Genomic DNA, 18,936 nt, shown 5'->3' with positions numbered 1-18,936 from the left:
AATACAATCACGCATGACCTCACAACAGCGAAACCACTGGCATACCAGAGTCTATATTTAAAAGTCAACCCTGGCGATGTTTTTCTTTATTTGTACAATTTCAAGTGTGGTCAATGAGTAGAGAATAGTTTGCATGAGTGTGTGCGCGACATAGAGAAGGTAAACACACAGCAAGCGTGAGATAATGCAGAAGAAGAGACGCACGTCAGCGTCATTAGACTCCCAGACCCCAAAAACGTTCGGAAATGCGCCGGGGCTTGCAAACCGCCACCTTCCAGACAAATTCCGACCGTTCGTCCGTCCCACGTCTGGCTTTCAAAAGGCCGTCTCTCGCTCTCTCCTCCCACCACAAATCCCAGAAGCAGCAACGGAGGAGGCGTTTTAAATGGATGCCTTTTTGTGAAAAAAAGCGAAAAGCGCATCCTGTTTTCACCGGGGCACATTTTGGGGCCCGGACCACAGCGAGCTGGCAGGGCCTCGGCTTGCTTGCTCACTTCAACACGGCTCCTCTCTTTCTTTCTCTTCCTCTTGTCTAGCTACAGTACAAACAATCCAATGCGAAGGACAGCAAACATCACAAGGAACACAGTGGAGATAAAAGAATCCTTTGCTAAGAGACACACATAGAAGTACTGTATTGTACTGTTTAATACACAGCATGTTTACTGTATATAAAGTGCAACCGTAAATTATTCACAGGGCTTCACTTTTTGAATTATGAGGGGAAAAAAACAAATATAAAATGTGGAAAAAGTGAAGTGCAGTGAATACTTTCCGGATCCACTGTATGCATGTGGACTTATTTACAGTCTCAAATAGAGAGTTCGGGGGGTCGGGGGGGGTCTCTAGCGACACTTGCAGGACTTGACCACCATGTTAGAGAGCTGCTCGACACGGGGGCTGCGCCCGATGAAGTACATGATGGTGAGCGGCTCCAGGTCCTGGGGGACGCAGCAGGGCGACGCTGATGCTTCGGGGTTCAGCTTGTTGTACAGGGGCAGGATCTGACACGCGCAAACAAACACACACACATTATCGCGCACAATTTCAGCATTTTGCTTCCAGTCAAAGTCAGCAAAAGGTTAGTTAGGTGGGTATATAAAATCATTCCTAGTTCTAGTTTGTGTAAGATGTGGGTCAGTCATTTAATGTACAAGCCTGAGGGAAGCTTTTCATGTCTGTACATTACTGCCTGTACATGCTGACACATAAACATAAACACATTAAGCAGACAGTACATGAATTGTTTAGTGTTGATGTCGAGCAGCTGCCTCACATGATGCCTTCACTGACATTTTGAAGCCAATGTTGTTTGTCACGCATTTCCACCTCAAATAGGTGTTGCCTTACTGAAAACAACAAGCAGAAGCCCACCATGTTGTAGTGGTTGTTGGCGCTCCAGAGGTAAGGACAGTTGCCGGCACAGAAGTTGGCCTTGTAACCTTTGGGCTCGTGGATCCACTTCCAGTTGAGGTCGCGCCGGAAGTCGATGTAGAGCGAACGCAGGCAGCAGCCCGACTCGGAACCACTAACACACGCACGCACACATAGAAAAGGGGTGTTTAAAGTTGGGTCATGGGAAAATGACAAAGGAAAAGTGTAATGACAACGCAAGGCTGCCAGAGGGTTTGAGCTAGACTAAATCAAACATGGAGTAGTCTAAACTGAGACACCAGTCTTCACAAACAATCGTCACAAAAGTCACTTTGTAGTCCGTTTCAACATGACGTACACTACTGTTCAAATGTCTGGGGTCAGCCAGATTTTATGTTTTTGCTCGGTGAAAACGCACCGTTGTATATGAAATACACTACAGTTTACAAATTTCGGGGTTACTTAGAAATGATTACGTCGTATCAATTTAAAAATAATGCATAATCACATGTGAAGACTGCCGCACCAGTAAAACAAACCTAATACACAACTACCATAGCTTTGGGCCAATTAAAAGCGCTGATATGATGTGACAGATCACATAAATCTGACATCCCTGCATAAATAAAGTCATATTTTTCCCAAGAACAGAAGGCATTTTTTGGGAGGAGGGGGGAATATACTGTACCATAATGTATAATGTGCATTTTTCCCCAAACAAATCGGCAAAAGTCGATAGAGCACATAATACATTGGTATACGGAAAAGGAAAACAATTCCTTTACATTGTATAAACGTATACCAGTACCTAGGGGTTGTGAAAAAGGTGTACTTTCATTCCAGTTTGATATGTCTAATGTTACAAATATATTAGGGCTGCAACTTATGATTATTTTAGTCATCAATTAATCTCGATTATTTTTTTCGATTAATTGATGAAACGGATAAAAAAACATTTTTTAATTACCATCCATTTATTCAAAAACAGGACATTATTTCAAATTGACAGTGCAGAAAATGCACAAACATAAATTGATTAAGATTCAGTGTAGTCCATAATATCTCAGAAAATAATCTAAAATTTTGATCATTGTTTTCCAAAGTAAAAGCAAATGTCTAAAGATACCTTATTTTGATTAAACACAAAGATAATCAGCCTGCTTTCATGGAGGACAACAGAAATCTGAGAATATTTACTGTTGAGCGGCAAATTACAAGGATTCTGAATATTTTAAGTTAAACAAGTCTCTAAACAATTAATCGACTATCAAAATAGTTTAATTTAGATGAATTTGATAATTGATTCGTAGTCGATTTTCGCAGCTCACCCGAGAATCAGCAGGAGCCAGTGGATGGACGTCATCGCAACGTCACACTAGCTACCTTTTTTCCCATATACAGTGTTCCCTCGCCGTTTTGCGGCTTCAGTGCTTCGCGGGTTTTTCCAAAATATTCATTAAAAAAAAAAACACATTATCTTAAAAATACAACTATTCTCATAACATTCCAACATTTTTTTCCCTAAAAAATATGACCTCATTATTGTAACAGTCATACCGCGAGCAGGTGGCCGCGTCGGTGGCCGCCGCCCTCTTCTTGCGGTTCCTCTTGGCCGGGTTGTCCACCCGGTCACTGGGCAGCAGGGTGAGGATGAGGTGAGGAGTCTTGCTGCTGAAATCAGCCTGCTGACCTTTCACCTGGCTCTGCTTCTTTAGCTGTCGCAGCTGTTCGTCGTCCACGCCTATGCAAAAAACATGACCTTTTTTGAGTCCAGTTTGTCTCTAAAGAAGACAGCGCCACTTGAACTGAAAACAATCAGAATGTTGGGGAGCGGATGAGTGGTTACCACGGTTCTGCTTTGGAATCTCGGCTTTCCATATGGAGTTTGCATGTTCTCCACGTGCTTTCGTGGGTTTTCTCTGGGTTCTCCGGCTTAATCACACTATCCACACTTAAACATATATTCATTGTGCTTCCGTGACGAACGTTAAGGGAGAGCTGCGCGCCAAGATACGAGCAAGTGTTGTGTTTGGAGTGCCTTCCCACACATCAACTGTGAAACTAACCAAGTAAATCTTTTCTTAGCTGCGTATTTCTCAAAATATGTCTGTGAGCTGTTTTGCACGATTATGAAACAGTGGGGCTAATTTACATAATATCCGTGCACACACTGAGTTTCTGTACCCACAACGTGATCAACTAGAAGCCATTGTAGTTGTAATATATTTACCTCTCCATAATCACATCCATTTTATTACTGTTAGTGTCTAAACAATTGTGTTAATTTTCCCTGTGATTACACAACTGGTTTTATTAATCCCAAAACATGTACAGAATCATGGTGTTAAATATGATTTTCATGTTGAGTTCACAATGTTCTCCTACTGGATGTCTTCAAACATGTCCAGGCAGTTCTCTTAAAGGTGTCAAATATTTTACTTAATAACTCCCTGCAGGACCGACAACACCCTAGTCATCCTGTCATTTGGCTAATGAGCAGGTGTTAGCATGCTAACATGTTAGACCACGTCACGACCTATTTCAAATGTTTATTCGTGCGTGTGTAGCCAGTGAGGGGGGAGCCCATTAATACAAGACCCTTGCTTGTTTTACAGCAGAATCAAACATTGATATTTTTGTTGACATAAAGAGGGCGGGGGGGAACATTGGAGCCGGGTGTAAATTGGGAGGACAGGGCAGTCATTTGGAGCCCCGTCGAAGCTGCGCACGCACGTGTGTTGGGCAATACTATCACAGTGTGTGTTGGAGAACAGTGTGGCCATTATTTAGCAGGGTAGTGTGACACTGAATCATTAATCATCTGGTGACTGGCACATTTCTTGTGTTAACACTCACCTGACGTTTGGAACTTCATGCTGTGTTGAACACATTTTACGGTTCATATATAATACACAGACATAAAGACCACTTTCTCAATATACGTTTTGATTGCCTGTCATTTAACAACCTGTTTATTATTGTGGTTTGCAGTAGTGTAGAAATGTACCGCAGTGTATTGAGAGCTGTGTAATATTTCGGTTAGTTATGTGATGGAGTCAAATATAAGGAACAAATTTCAGTATGAAGCAGTACAATAATGTAGTGATTGCCAACCACTGTGCCATGAGCTATCATCAGGTGGGCCACTCCAATTTAAATTATTATTTATGTACAAATAATCTATCTTGATTGATCTAACTATTCCAGTGACGTATAGTGACAGGCAGAACAATTAAATGATCTCCCACTGTTGTCATTCATACAAGAAAACAATAGCTTTCTGTTCAACTAAACAGGCCCATATTTCACACTGAGGAAGTACATTTGCGAGTAAATTGATACATGATCGTCATTATTTCAGTATATATACTTTACTTACATTTTTGTTTGTTGGTGAGCCGTGAGAGTTTTCCAATGTAAAATAAAGTATGTGCATTGGCTCAATAAAGGTGAGAAAAACTGCAATAATGATCATATTGTTAAATTAATACGATCAAAACTGAACATTAATATCTTTGTAAAGTCAGAATATTTTAGATAGATAGATAGATAGTACAGTATGGCTATGCACTTTACTAGCTTGTTTACAAGGGACATGCAGTAAATATACATGTGTGTGTGTGTTTGGAGAGAGAGAGAGAGAGAGAGAGAGAGACACACACAAAGGCAGATTTGTGTTGTTCAGCTTGCCCAGCCATAAAATAGAATCAAAATTGCAGCAAACCTGCAAAGAGAGCCTCCAGTTCTTCACTCTTGTTGGGAACAATGTTGTTGGTGGAGGGGACAAAGGTGCAGCAGGGACAGTGGACCCCCAGTTTCAAGCCCAGATTGTTCTCTGCCAGCAGAGGCGAACGAAAGGACAGGTGTGAGAAGAACAGCACAAGAATGTTTGAACGTGAGGATAGATGTGACGCTGACCTGGCTCCGACACCCAGTCCTTGACGGTTTCGGTGACGTCCACGGAGAGCCAGGCTCCCTTCGCCCGCGGCTGCACGGTGCGAGAGTCAATGTAGCGCTGTGTGGATGTGCTCTTCTCATCTGGTTTCAGCAGCTGACGCAACAGACACATACATTCAAATCCCAGAAAGGTTGCTTTTGTATCTCAAATTATCTTTCACAATTGAAATGAATGGAAATGCCGTTCATTTTTTCCAGCTCTACAAAACATGCCAACAAAAATTTTTGTATTGTGTTTTATAATCACAAAAATAGCCCAGTTGGATGAATATCCACCGTTACTATCATTTTAAAGCACAATTTACCAAGCGCTGGACTGTTGTTCCACTAAAAGGGGAAGGTGACATTGATGAAAATAAAAAGAGAGGGAGGATATTTGAAGGTTTAGACTTGTCATCGGCTCGTCATCCGCTCCCATTCACTGGAATTGAACCTGCTGCAATGACCATCTCTGGCGACAATGAATGCAAGCTTCGCTATTTCATCCACTGTTACTTCATAAATTATGACTACCGTTAAGTATTGTTGCAAAACACCACATATGTGTACTTTATAGACTATATGTATGACTCCGCAGCGGCTGAGACTCGCTCGCTTAAAACCCTTAAAATGTCATGTTGCCATTTATCTGATTTGAGAAAGTGGGCAGGTACCTGAACATTAAGTGACAAAACTACGTCACATCAGCGATTTCAAAATCCTCCGTTTTGTTTATTGACTTTTGCAATCGACAAACAGACTTAAACCATGTCACAGACCATTGTTATGCATAAAACAACAGAAAAAAAATAGCTCAGATAGCAGAGTGGTCGTTTCACAACCCAAAGGTTGTGGGTTTGATCCTAGGCCCCCATAACCATGTCCAACTGTCCGTGAGCAAGATACTGAACCTCTGATTGCTCCTGATGCTGTGTCATCACTAGATGAATGAGACGATGTGAAAGCGCTTTGAGTACCTCGAAGGTGGAAAAGAGCTATACAAGTGAAAGCCCATGTTAAATTGTCAAATGCTTAAAATGTATTGTGTGTTGTGTTTTGCCATTCTCTCCAAACTTTGGATAATGTTATTGTAATTTGCTTTTCTTTTGGGGAAAAAAAAGTATTAATACAAATCGGAAATCACATTTTTCAGGATTTTATTTTAAGGCCATATCGCTCAGCCACACCATAGAACTGGAAATGGAGCAGAGTGCGACAAAAGTGGCCTATTTTAGTTTTGTTTTTATTTTTTTGATAGACAGACAGACAAATAGAACCTGTTGAAAGTAAAATTTAATTTCCACTACTTCCTATGACTCCTGATTTATATGCCTGTTAGTAGTGTGCAGGATAATGCAAAAACTACTTGACTAATGGATTTCCACAACACTTTGGGGAGGTGTCAAGAAGGAGCCATTAAATGTTGGTGCAGTTCCTGGATTCTTAGTGTTCAGTGTTTGTCATTGGCACAGGTTTGCGCTCCCTTTGAGTGCTCATTTCCACTGCGGCCAAGGAGGCTCATTTACTCAACTGGACCTAACTAACACATGCCAACCCTCTATGGTCATAACATTAAAACAAAAAAAAACAGGCGGCATGCAAATGAAGGTGACTCGCTTTCATAGGAATTCTGTGAGTGGTGTGAAATACTTGCCAGCAGCCAGAAAACATTTCACACAGTCGACTGTTGACATATTCACTACTTTTAGACAAAATAAACAACATAGCACAAAAGTAGTCTTGTTTCTTTTACAACACATGTGGGTCCCCTTTAAAACCATATTAAAAATGTCTGTTTTGAGTGTCTTACCTGATAGATCTCCACTCTCTGCTCGGAGGCCTGGGCCTGCGGGTTGGGGGCTCGGAAGATCCTGAACTCAGCCTTGACCAGCGTGCTGTTTGTCAGGTCCACACTGCTCACGTCAAACTGGACACTTCTGTAATGTGGGTCCAGCGGCAGTGGCTGCACCGCGTCTGCAGGAAGAAAAAGAAAAAAAAAAAGACAAAATGACGATGCTAAACTCCTATCTTCTCAAACACGGTGTTTGTGCTATTGTTCAAGTCGACATACAGTACATGATGAGCGGTGATGAAAAACAAATGAAAAGTTTGGACAGTAAGCCCGTGAATACCCTGTGTGGCTTTGACCGTTGTGGCAGTAGATGGATTGATTGCAGGGGTTACATAACCAGTGTATTCCTGCGATGCCAGTGTGTGTGTTTCTTTTATTCATACCCTAACATTTAGTGGCCTTTCAGTAGCACTTCCACCATTGACGTGATGTCTGGAGAAGCAGACGGCACAGTCAGTGACTTTTCAACCTTGATGCCCCACTTCTGCCTAAGTCAGGGGTACGAAGACAGCTTAAATATCCATCCATCCATTTTCCAAGCCGCTTATCCTCACAAGGGTCACGGGTGTGCTGGAGCCTATCCCAGCTATCTTCGGGCAGGAGGTGGGGTACACCCTGAACTGGTTGCCAGCCAATTGCAGGGCACACATAAACAAACAACCATTCGCACTCACATTCACACCTAGGGGCAATTTAGAGACTTCAATTAACCTACCATGGATGTTTTTGGGATGTGGGAGGAAACCGGAGTGCCCAGAGAAAACCCACGCAGGCATGGGGAGAACATGCAAACTCCACAAAGGCGGGGCCGGGGATTGAACCCTGGTCCTCAAAACTGTGAGGCAGACGGTGCCGTGAAAAAGTATGTGCCTCTTTTTTTTTTTTGCATAGTTTCCCTACTTTAAGATCGTCAAACAAATGTAAATATCAGAAAAAAGATAACCTATGTAATCATAAAATGAAGTTGTTAAATGGTGATTATATTTATTAGGGGAAAGAAACTATTCAAAACTACCTGGCCCTGTGTGGAAAAAGTAACTGACCCCCTTGTTAAATCATGAATTAACTGTGGCTAATCACATTTTTGGGGAAAGCTGAGTTCATTTTCACTGACCACACATAAGCCTGATTACCTCCAGGCCTGTTCAAGAAATCACTTAGAAAGCTGCAACAAAATGCCATGAGCCAAAGAAATTCAAGAACAGTTGAGAAATAAAGTAATTGACATCTATCAGTCTGGAAAGAGTTACAAAGTCAATTCTAAAGCTTTAGGACCTCCGTGAACCACCACGAGAGCAGTTATCCACAAATGGAGAAAGCAAGAACAGTGGTGAACCTTCCCAGAGGTGGCCGGCCTACAAAAATTACTGCTAGAGCACAGCAACGACTAATCTAAGAGGTCACAAAAGACCCCACAACAACATCCAAAGAACTGAAGGCCTCCATTGCCTTAGTTAAGGTCAGTGTTCATAACTCAACAATAAGGAAGATACGGGCCAAATATGGCATCCATGGCAGAGTTCCAAGGTGAAAACCACTGCTGACATAAAGGCTTGTCTTACTTTTGGAAAAAAAAATCTGAATGATGCCCAAGACTTTTGAGAGGATATTCTATGGATTGAGACGAAAGTTGAACTTTTTAGGTGTGCGTCTCGTTACATCTGCCATTAATGTATTTCAGAAAAAGAACAACATACCAACAGTCAAACAGGGTGGTGGTCGTGTGATGGTCAGGGGTGCTTTTCTCCTTCAGGACCTGGATGACTTGCTGTGATTGATGGAACCATTTTATATTTACCTGGGTAATATTTATCTGATATATACATTTTTATGATCTTAAACAAAGTGGGGAAACTATGCAAAAAATATAAAAATAAAAAAAAATGTTTAAGAAGAATGAGAAGGGGGCAAATACTTTTACAGTGTACTGTACATAGGGAATACTACACTCTCTTTGTATGTTTTTAGCTCAGCCATATATAGAATGAAATGATACGTTGCTAAATTATACATTGGAAGATGTAGATCTTATGTGTCTGCCATGTCCTTGAGAGATTATTTTTTACATTAGTGATATTTTTGTTGGATTGTGTTTACATTACGAGTGTATTGGAATATCCAGGAGATATCCAGTGGGATATATAGTCCCTGCAACCATGCATTGCCCGTTTTAAAATGATTACCCCAAATCAAAAGTGAAACTAGCAATGGAAGTACAGTGGTGCCTTGACTTAGGAGCTGAATGTTTGCCTTGACCACACTTGTACATTAAATTATCTTTCCTCATTGAAATGAATTAATAAGTTCCAGTGGACAAAAAGCACCAAAACATGTTTTTAAACATAAACAAATAGTACTCTTTTGTATTGTACTTCATAAAAACATACAGAAATTTGAACAGAATTCAACAGTTTAAAGAACAACAGTTTGTGCATCACGATAATTCACTGGGTATTGTGCCGCTCGCTCTGGTGTGTGGGCCTTGGCCACCAGGGGGTAGTATAATACATCCAGACATGCTTCACATAGATTTGATGATGAAACACAGTAGACTGACACATCTAAGCTACAATAATATTAGTTGTTTTTCCCACAGAGGCCAAAAAATATACGCCTGAGTATTATATGTTCTCTCTGCATGTGTTGCTACTACTTGTGTTCAAATATAAGTTATTTAAATGTTGTTGTTTTTTTAAGTGCTGCAACATCAATGCTAGTTTTGTGAGCCCATCTACACTATTTTGCATTGTGTGTTAGCATTAATGTAGTGGACTTTTGTAAGACAAAATAAATGTGCTTTAGTTAAATACACAATGTGTAATTCTCTCGGTTTTATGTTTAGTTTTAAAGTAAACTTCAACTGGGAGGGGCAATTAACAGCTTGAAGTGAGCACTTGGAATCTTTTTTGAAGAATTGTTTACCGCCTGTCAAACTGTTGCTTGTTGTGAAGTTTGCTGCCACTATAGCTAGCGCTCATAACTCAAGTGGAAAGGAAAGAAAAAAAAAGCAAAGGCCAAGCAATGAAACCGGTCACTTATAAGTCGAGGCCGAACTATATTTTTGTTGAACAAAAGTACGACAGTATATATTAGCGATGTGACAAGAGTTCCCAAAAATGACTGACAGTCTACAAAATGCGAACTTGCGAAGTCTGGATGGAATGGCCACGTCAACCCGAGTACAACACACCGAGAATTTTTAAACTCGGATGATGGGTTGCGGAGAAATGTTTTTGTTTTTGGGGAACGTTGTGTGATATCACCTATAGAAAATCTGGTTAAAAAAAACAAAACAAAACAGTATAACTTCATTATTTCTCAACATATCTCCTCGACCCTTTGGTTTTGTCTGCAATTGGGTAAGGCCTTTCTCCAATTGGCTGACAAGTACAATTAGAATTATCCACCTGTAAGATTGTACGGGCTGAAATTCCGAGGGGTTCTCCAAGTCGACATGTCAAAATGACCATCACTTGCCCTCGAAACTCGACTTAAATAGCGCAAATGGAACATTATTCCTGAAAAGCGCAGTGTTGGCAGGAGAATAGGTCATGTGTTTTAGTAATGGCCACTTTTCTATATGTACAGGGACTGTCTTCTTTCAAGTGTCTTAATCATACTATTTATGAGAGCCACTTCTTTTTACTTTGCTTTTACACAACAAAGAAGCAAATGACAAAATGATCAACAATATATGAAATATTTAGTCATTTCTTATTGAAAGGGGACAGATGGAGAATGTCCTTTTGCATTTAATTGCTTGTACTGTGTACAAATAGTTGGATCCACTACGCTAATTGACTAATCTAATGTATTTCAGTGAATTGGTGATGAAGTGCATGCAGGTGAAAATACATTCAATGCTGCGGCTGATGATGATGCTGCTTGTGTGCACTTCGCACTTGTCATTCGCTTTTTTTTTTTTTTTTTTTTAGACGTGATGCGCAACAAGTAGCCACCCACGAAAGCTGTACTTCACTTGGCATTGGTCCAACAGTTGAGGGCGCAAGGTGACCAGTGTATGGCTTATTTGCATGGAGTTTCAACTAGGATCCAAATGGAGGGTGTAAAGTCTGATGTTATTCTTGATGCTTGGGGTATTTTGACAGAAGCATTTTACAGTCGGACACTTGAGAACTGATTTAAATTGTGAATAATTGTACGGCAAGCAATTCCAAGTGTATGAGGTTCCACGAGTCGATGTCACATCACAGATGTTTACGGCCAATCAAAATGCAAAGTCAAATCAGGTGATGTTTCACATCACAATCATAATTATGATAAAGTTATGATTATGTTGTGCAATTGAACAGTATGCTGAATTCTTGTTAACCTATTACACAATATACTGCAATAACTGTCCTGCGGTAATGTTCTTGACATAAATTTAAAAATATGGAAATGCAGACAAATATTCAGGAAGTGAATTTCTATAGGTTGGCACCTCTGAAGTCATAGCCATAAATGCAATCTTACTTATAATTGGGATAATAATTTATTTTAGTGTTTTGGTTTTCAGCCATGGCTTCCTCATTTTAGGCCAAGAATATTAATTTTAGGGCATCGCTACATATGATCAGTGTCTTCACATCGATGAATATCAATAATTGTTAATAACAAATAATGAAAGGTAATTACAGCAAATGTGTTATTTCCAATGTGTTTATCAAATTGGTAGCCGTTTGCATTAATCAGTACCCATTACAATTACATGTTGTGTATTTAGCCTAAGTATATAAATGATTTGCAAATGCAAAAAGCCATAGACGGACGAACAAAACTATAGTACCAATGCTGTGGGACTTTTAACCCCTTTAAACAGTGGATATTAAAACACTAATGGGGCAACAACACGTCGACAGACAATATAACAATACTCACAGGCATATATTCTTTATCCTCTGTGAAAAACAACTAAGATTACTGCTGCTTAGTGAGACACTTGCACACCAGAAAGAGCACGTCAAGGGGCATTGAAGCAAGAAATTATGATGCGCAAACTGTTTATTTACTGTATATTATATTTATGTTATTACTGTATGTTTATATTAAACAACACCGTAGAGTCCTATCAAAAATCTCATTACAAAATATTTTGCCGTTTTCGTGGTGCGAGAACGTACTAATGACAATTGCATTCATTTCAATTCAACTCAAGGCGACACTGCCATCTAGCGGAAGAACCTTTCATTGTTCTGCTTGTCACTATATGTCACTGGCATGGATAGATGAACAAAGATACATTATTTGAAGGACCAATTACGTGAAATTTTAATGTTTCCCTCTGCACAGTGGATGCATTTGTGCTGGAAAAAAGACGCACGAATGGACTCACTGGTTTGCGTGCGCGAGGGCAGCATGTCAATCCTCTGCACTTCTTTAGCGTAGTAGTCCTCCTCGCTGCTCTCTCGTTCGCACGTCGAATCCGTCAGTCGCGCTCTCTCCTTCAGCAGCTCCCGAGTGCTGTTGTACAGCAAAATGACCTCCGCGGGCACCGCACCTCCGGCCGCCGCAACCGCCGCCTCGTCGTCGTCGTCCGGCGGGCTCTGGATGCGCAGCTTGCTGAGGATCTGGCCGCGCACCGCCTCGATGCGCCGCGACTTCTGTTCGTCCAGGTTGATGAAGGCGCAAGTGTTGATGCCCTTGACCAGCGCGACGGACAGCCGGAGAAGGAGCAGCAGAGCCAGGCGAGACAGCCACATTGTCCGAGCAGAGGATGGGACAGAGAGTCGCGGAACGGCCGCGGGGCAGTCAGACTTTTTTTTTTGGGGGGGGGGGGGGGGGGGGGGGGGGGAGAGACTCCTTAAGGGAAGGGAGACTGCAACTAAAAGCCAAAACTTAAACACCGAGCGTGAACGCGTGCGTCAGAGTTAAAGTCACCACGATAAACAACTACTACTCCCAAAAAGCACATTAAAAAAAAAAAAAAAAAAAAAGAGGAGGCTGATATCAGGCTAGACTCAACTGTAAACCACCGACTGCTCCTCAACTTCACTTTATAACGAAACTTTGAAAAAGTTAAAATATCATTTTAAAAGTAACTGTATAAATGGTGGACGACATAACTCAACTCCAGTGGGGTTTTTTTTCTTTAAAAAGACAAAATTTGCAACTTGTCTCGAGCGAGCTAATCTAGGCTACCCAGCACCTGCGCGAGCTACTCCAAAATAACTAGTCCCACACTTAAAAGATAATTAAACGTAATTAGTCCGAAAATGTGTATACTTCTCCAGTGCCCGTCCTGCGGATAACAAAAAAAAAACAAAAACAAAAAAACTCAGCCCATGATAAGCTTCACCTCACTTGGGTGCTCACGTCTCCTCACCGCCGACAAGCACATCGGCGGGGCCAAAGGGGACACATAGCCGACTCCGAATGAACCTACCACAGGCTTGGTGAAAGACCCCAAAAGCTCCTTTTACCCTCCAAGAAGCTCTTAGTAGCCCCTAAAAAAGCTCGTATTACTCCCCCCAAAAAAGACTATTACGCTCCAAAAAGCTCCTTTTATCCTTGCTACAGGTAAACAAAACCTAGCTAAACCGGGGGGGGGGTTATTGTTATTGAACAATAACCGTTATGTTGTAAAGTAGTGCCCCCTCGCATAAACATTAAAACACGGGTAGAAAAATAAAAGGAGCTCAAAGATGGATGAAAGAAGTCCTTGTGGTGGAGGGGCCGCTTTTAGGGAAGATGAAGCGGGGTCTGCTGGGTTGTGTGCAGACCTGCTGCGGGGTAGGGCTCCATCACGAGCTGCGCCGACTAAGCCACGCAGCCCCCCGAGAAATGGAGAGCCGGAGGCGAGGCGAGGCGGGGCGGGGCTGGGAGCAGCGGCCCGTGTGTGGGAGGTTGGGAGGCGGGCTGCTACCGAATGGGGAAGGGAGTGTGACTTGTGGATAAGAGCCATTTCACTCTCTCGCCGAAGTGGGAACACACAGAGAGGGACATATTTAATTTATTCTAAAAATAACAATCCTCAAGTGGCCAGTAAATGGAGACAGAAGCTGACAGCTAGCAGCTTGTTAGCTTAGCATGTAGAGAGGAGGGCAAAACGGAAGTCCTGTTAGCTATGGGTCAGTCTTGTTTTCATTTTTAAAAAACACTAACAAATAACTACCAACTAAACTAACAGATGCATTTTACATATTCACCAAGTAATAATCCAGTGGCCTTTAAAGAGAAACATAAGTTAACTGACAGCTAACAGCTAGTTAGCATCTGATGTGAGGGGGAAAAACAGATAGCTTTGTTACTCATGGTTTAATTAAAAAAAAAAAAACAGAAACAACGTGTGATTAATGCAGTACTTTTACATTTTTGCCACACAAAATTCTACAAATAACACCAAATACACAAAGAGAAATAGAAGCTAATTGGCCACTAAGGATTATTTTACGATAGCGATGAGAGTGCAGAACTCCTCATTTAATTCACTCGTTTAGGAAAAACAAAAGTACATTGAGGAACCTAACTGGTAAAAACAAACACACTCAAGTGACATCAAAACAGAGACAGAAGCTGACAGCTAGTGGCTAGTTAGCTTAGCATCTGCATGAGAAGCTTTGTGTCCGTCGTGTTTTAGTAAACAAAATATACACACACACACACAAACTAAAATATTTCCAGGATAAGATTACCAGAGGCCTTTGACATTTGTGCCACAGAACATTTTACAAGTGACACCAAATCTTAAGTAATAATAAAGGGTTATCTGTGCCAACCAGCAGAACAGTTAGTGGCTAATATTAGCGAAAAATATGTCACAAAATTTTTCACACTTACTTATATATGAAAAAAAAAAAATCAAGAATATTGATGCATATCTTTAAGAATGTAATATAAATAATATGGCACAACCAATGAAGTACAGCTAAAAATGAAGACCGGCATGGGGGATTAATAGAAATGTAAATATTTGAATTTAATCAAAACAAGACCTTAAGTGATTATGACATTGTTGAATTAGAACACACCCAATATTTATGAAACATTTGTTGATCGTGTAAGTGGATTGCGTCTGCATCGGCAGTACGTGGCTGGTTGCCTCCAGACTATAGTGCAGGCTAAAAAAAAATTATAAAAAATCTCATTCCTCAGAAAATGCTGAACTAAATAGAAGCTGTAGAATTAAACAGCATTAGTTGATTGCAGCCATTTCAAAGCCACAGCTCTAAGTGCCTCTCTGCATTTAACATCAGTCAGCAGGCCACTTTATCTTCCAGCCATCTCATTGTTAATTACAGTTCAGGATTTGCACGGCACTGTTAATCTGTCATGTGTGGCTTTTATTGGTGCTATGCGGCAATCCCATCATACTGTCATTATAGTTGTGGGCACAGGCCTGTAATTGCTTTAAGTAGAAGGAAAGAAAGGTAGGACTCGTCCTGCCTCCGGGTTTTGGGTCAAGGCACACACACCCACTCCCACTTTTGAAAATGATAATGTTGTTTACGTGCTCGTTTCAACTTGCCTTACTAAAGACGGATAGCACTTGATGGGTTTTTGTGCTCAAAGGGACCCCAAGCAGATGCGGGTGGGGGCGGGGGGGGGTCCGCTGGTTTTGCTTGCTGTGATTGTGTGGCTTCAAAATGGAGAGAAAAAAAAAGGGGGGGGGGGGAATGGTGAAAAACAACTTCCAGCCTGTCTGCTGCTCTTTTCCTCCGAGCCAAATATAGACGAGCCACTGCCACGTCATCTGGACCTCTGTGCTCTCTACAATAACGCACACGCACTCTCACATTGTCACATTGGCTCACGCTCTTAAGGCAACTCACACCACGCACGCATTCTTGCATTCATTCACTCACTCGCACACACAAACAATTGCAACAAAAATCTAACAGCACTTCTGGCTGACAAGGGAATATCAGCAGGGTTTTATTAAGAAACGGGGAAAAAAAAGATGACAGAAATAAATACAGATAAAACAACACGGGGTTCAATGTCCAATTGGGGCCATTTTTGATGGCAAAAAGTAAAAATTAACGAGCCGATTATCTCTCATCGTGAACCCGATCCACACTCAAACCTCCTTTTTCGGAACACGCACTCACAGTCCAGTCTGTCAGAGTGTATGTGTCTACACCTCATCTTCATTGAGCAGCATGTTGGGGATCCCTTTGGAGATGGGGAACTCTCGTCCTGACTCGGGACACTGCAGACAGCCCTCAATCACCTCCACCTGTAGCAGTACACGTATGAGTCGCACTGCCGCCACTCGAGGTCACCAGAAGTCAATATGACAGCAACAGTAACAATCGGGAGATGAAGTCGTTGTGATGGCAGCGCGTCCGCCATATTAGATGTGGCACATTGTCAGTAAACGGACTGTACTTCATAAGCTACCAACACTGCACAAAGTTAGTGCACAAAGTTAATGTCTGAGTCGCACGCACACACAAACGTAACTATTACTCCCATATATATTTCAATAATATCACAGTAAAAGTGGGAAACTCAGTATGGGAAAACAATCAGAGTAGTTAAGCCAAATTTAGTATAATACAGCACTGAAGGCGGTGTCGGTTTATATGATGTCTATGGGTTTCACCCTTGTCTTGCTTCATTTAAAAATAGAGGCCTTAAAGCAATCACATACAATACTATAGACACTAGTAATAAGCGGCTACACACCTCCAAGAGAACTCTATGCACGTTCTTGAGGAACTCCTCATTGCTCTCAAAGTCAGTCATCAGTTCACTGGGCAGGTCTTGTCGCTGACCCAACTACAGTGACAAAGATTAACGCAAATTATGTGTATAGTTTTCATAGTATATATCAAATTCATGACTTGTCGTCACCTCGTCCGCAGCTTGGAGCAAAGCGCTCCAATCAAGTTTGGGGATCATGCGGCTGACGAACTGAGCGTTGAAGTCCACCTCGTTCACCTTCACCTCAGTCGCCTGCAATGGGAAAAGATGAGCTCCTTAAGGGGACATAATCAAGAAAAGTGGCTTTTTAATTGGTTCACATTCAAATAAATAGTACAGTTTCTGGAGCAGCGATTCAGGGAACATCGCTGCATTTCCAGAAGTGTCTGCTCGTCTTTGTTTTTTGTGAGATCACGTGTGATCACGCGAGACTTTCAGATCGGCGGCGGAACATAATCTTTGTGTGTGGTGTCCTCTGTTGAGATTATCTCAGCACACCACACACAATACAACCAAAACTGTTCAATGCTTGATTTTCTTAAATTTGTGTGGGGTCTTGTCACAGATTTAAAAAACTAATAATAATCTTGTAAGATTTGAAAATTTTTTGTGTGTATATCAGGCCTTAGTTGTTTTTCACAGAGGACTAAGAATGTTTCGCTGGTATTCATAATCTTTCTTTCTTCAAAACAGTAACTTTTCAGGAAAATAACAAAATGGCATTTGCTGAGCCGTTAACATTGCATCGTCAAAGAGAGCATGCCGTTTTTAACACTTTAGATTGGTCAAGTGGACTGACCAAAAGCACTGATTTGTGGAAAAAAATATGAAATTGCACAAATCTGGACAGGTTTCTGCCCGACAGTGACGATTGTGAGTATTGTTATATACTCTATCTGAATGTGTTGCTACTGCTTGTGTGCAAATATAAGTTGTTTAAACGATTTTTAGAACTTCCGCAATATCGATGTTAGGCTTGTTAGCCCATCTATGGTGTTTCCCATTGTCTTAGCATAAAGCTAGGGGACTTTCATAAGATAAAGTTATGTGGTTTGGTTATATACATAATGTGCAATTCTGTTTGATGTTTAGTTTAACTGTTAACTTGAATTGGGAATGTCAATAAACAGCTGTGGCGTGAGATTTTTCAAATGCAGTAAGGGTTGGGGACAAACAGCTTGAATGTAACTCCACTTGTTATTCTCCAGTGCAGCGTGTCATCTGGTAACGCCTCCAAATTTCAGTTAGTTAAGTTATACTTTTGGAATGTGCGAGGAAGCAAAGGCACCCGGAGAAAATGCAAACTCCACACAGGAAAGGCCAGAGCAAAGATTCGACCCGGAATCTCAGAATTGTGGGGCAGGCGTGCAAACCACTTCCTTGCTGTTAAGAATGAAAAGTCATGATTTGTTTTTCAACCCAGTCACATACATTTCTTACGCTATCAGGCTAAGAGCGTGCATCCCCGTTTTGATTCAAACAGCAGCATATAAAACAAATGAACAAGAGCCGTTTAACGTGGTGGACCTCATCTTTCTTTTCAGTTATTATTATTATTTTTTTACCTTGATAAGCAGCGGATACCCTTTCGTTACGCCCTTGACGTGAGACGTCAGCATGTTATGCGTAAGAAGCTTCATGTTTACAAAAAAAGAGATTATTTTAATAAAACAATGTCGGCAAAAGCTAATGTCACGGGAACATGTGGAACGGAAGTTGCGTCGCTTAAATGTTTCCCGGCGGAAACATTTGCTCGTATGAAGGCTACGGGAAAAAAAGGGAAAAAAAGAAAAGAAATGAAATTTAAAAAGACGCATTCATTAAGATGCAATGCCAGCCTACACATACATTTACATGAATAGCTCGTTAAAAAAACCCGAGTGTAATTACAACAAATATTTCATGTTAAATCGTGATGTGGTACACGTCTGACGTTACGGACGGTGAGCAGTAGTTACGGTTTTCATTCGATTGATTTATACACTATACAAAAACTGGGATCGAAAACTTTCTCTACGTCCAAAAAGGCCTATTTCTTTCAAATATTATTCACAAAAACGTTCAAATCCGTGTTAGTGTTCTCCTTTGCCAAAATAATATATCCACCTCACATGTGTGGCATATTA

The 18,936-nt window shown here is 41.2% G+C and overlaps 2 protein-coding genes across 2 annotated transcripts; both read right to left on the bottom strand.

Moving 5' to 3' along the window:
• Positions 1 to 630: 630 nt before the first annotated feature.
• On the bottom strand, positions 631 to 15,101 carry tgfb5 (transforming growth factor, beta 5). The gene is made up of 7 exons (XM_061788045.1): positions 12,498 to 15,101; positions 7,121 to 7,284; positions 5,293 to 5,425; positions 5,099 to 5,209; positions 2,932 to 3,115; positions 1,375 to 1,528; positions 631 to 1,004 (listed from the first exon to the last, which is right to left on the bottom strand). Exons 1-7 carry the CDS (start codon positions 12,862 to 12,864, stop codon positions 846 to 848), a joined length of 1,272 nt encoding a protein of 423 aa, XP_061644029.1. The 5' UTR covers positions 12,865 to 15,101; the 3' UTR covers positions 631 to 845.
• Positions 15,102 to 15,239: 138 nt separating this feature from the next.
• On the bottom strand, positions 15,240 to 18,561 carry trmt112 (tRNA methyltransferase activator subunit 11-2). Its single transcript, XM_061788055.1, has 4 exons — positions 18,376 to 18,561; positions 16,961 to 17,062; positions 16,793 to 16,885; positions 15,240 to 16,340 (listed from the first exon to the last, which is right to left on the bottom strand). The coding sequence occupies exons 1-4, from the start codon at positions 18,448 to 18,450 to the stop codon at positions 16,239 to 16,241; spliced, it is 372 nt and encodes a 123-aa protein (XP_061644039.1). The 5' UTR covers positions 18,451 to 18,561; the 3' UTR covers positions 15,240 to 16,238.
• Positions 18,562 to 18,936: the final 375 nt, after the last annotated feature.

Source organism: Phyllopteryx taeniolatus, chromosome 10 (genome assembly GCF_024500385.1).
Source record: "Phyllopteryx taeniolatus isolate TA_2022b chromosome 10, UOR_Ptae_1.2, whole genome shotgun sequence".
Classification (NCBI taxonomy): Eukaryota; Metazoa; Chordata; class Actinopteri; order Syngnathiformes; family Syngnathidae; genus Phyllopteryx; species Phyllopteryx taeniolatus.
The sequence above is the reverse complement of the archived record's forward strand: the minus strand, read 5'-3'. Positions and strand labels throughout refer to the sequence as shown.

What these genes read in the sequence shown, in the direction of transcription:
- tgfb5 (XM_061788045.1), bottom strand. Translation starts at nt 12,864, where the DNA reads ATGTGGCTGTCTCGCCTGGCTCTGCTGCTCCTTCTCCGGCTGTCCGTC. An exon ending in AGAGAGTGGAGATCTATCAG is followed by an intron (nt 5,426 to 7,120) that starts GTAAGACACTCA and finishes CTGTTGCGTCAG; the next exon opens with CTGCTGAAACCAGATGAGAA. An exon ending in GACGCGGCCACCTGCTCGCG is followed by an intron (nt 1,529 to 2,931) that starts GTATGACTGTTA and finishes TGCGTGTGTTAG; the next exon opens with TGGTTCCGAGTCGGGCTGCT.
- trmt112 (XM_061788055.1), bottom strand. Translation starts at nt 18,450, where the DNA reads ATGAAGCTTCTTACGCATAACATGCTGACGTCTCACGTCAAGGGCGTA. An exon ending in TGCTCCAAGCTGCGGACGAG is followed by an intron (nt 16,886 to 16,960) that starts GTGACGACAAGT and finishes TTGTCACTGTAG; the next exon opens with TTGGGTCAGCGACAAGACCT. An exon ending in TGCATAGAGTTCTCTTGGAG is followed by an intron (nt 16,341 to 16,792) that starts GTGTGTAGCCGC and finishes GTACTGCTACAG; the next exon opens with GTGGAGGTGATTGAGGGCTG.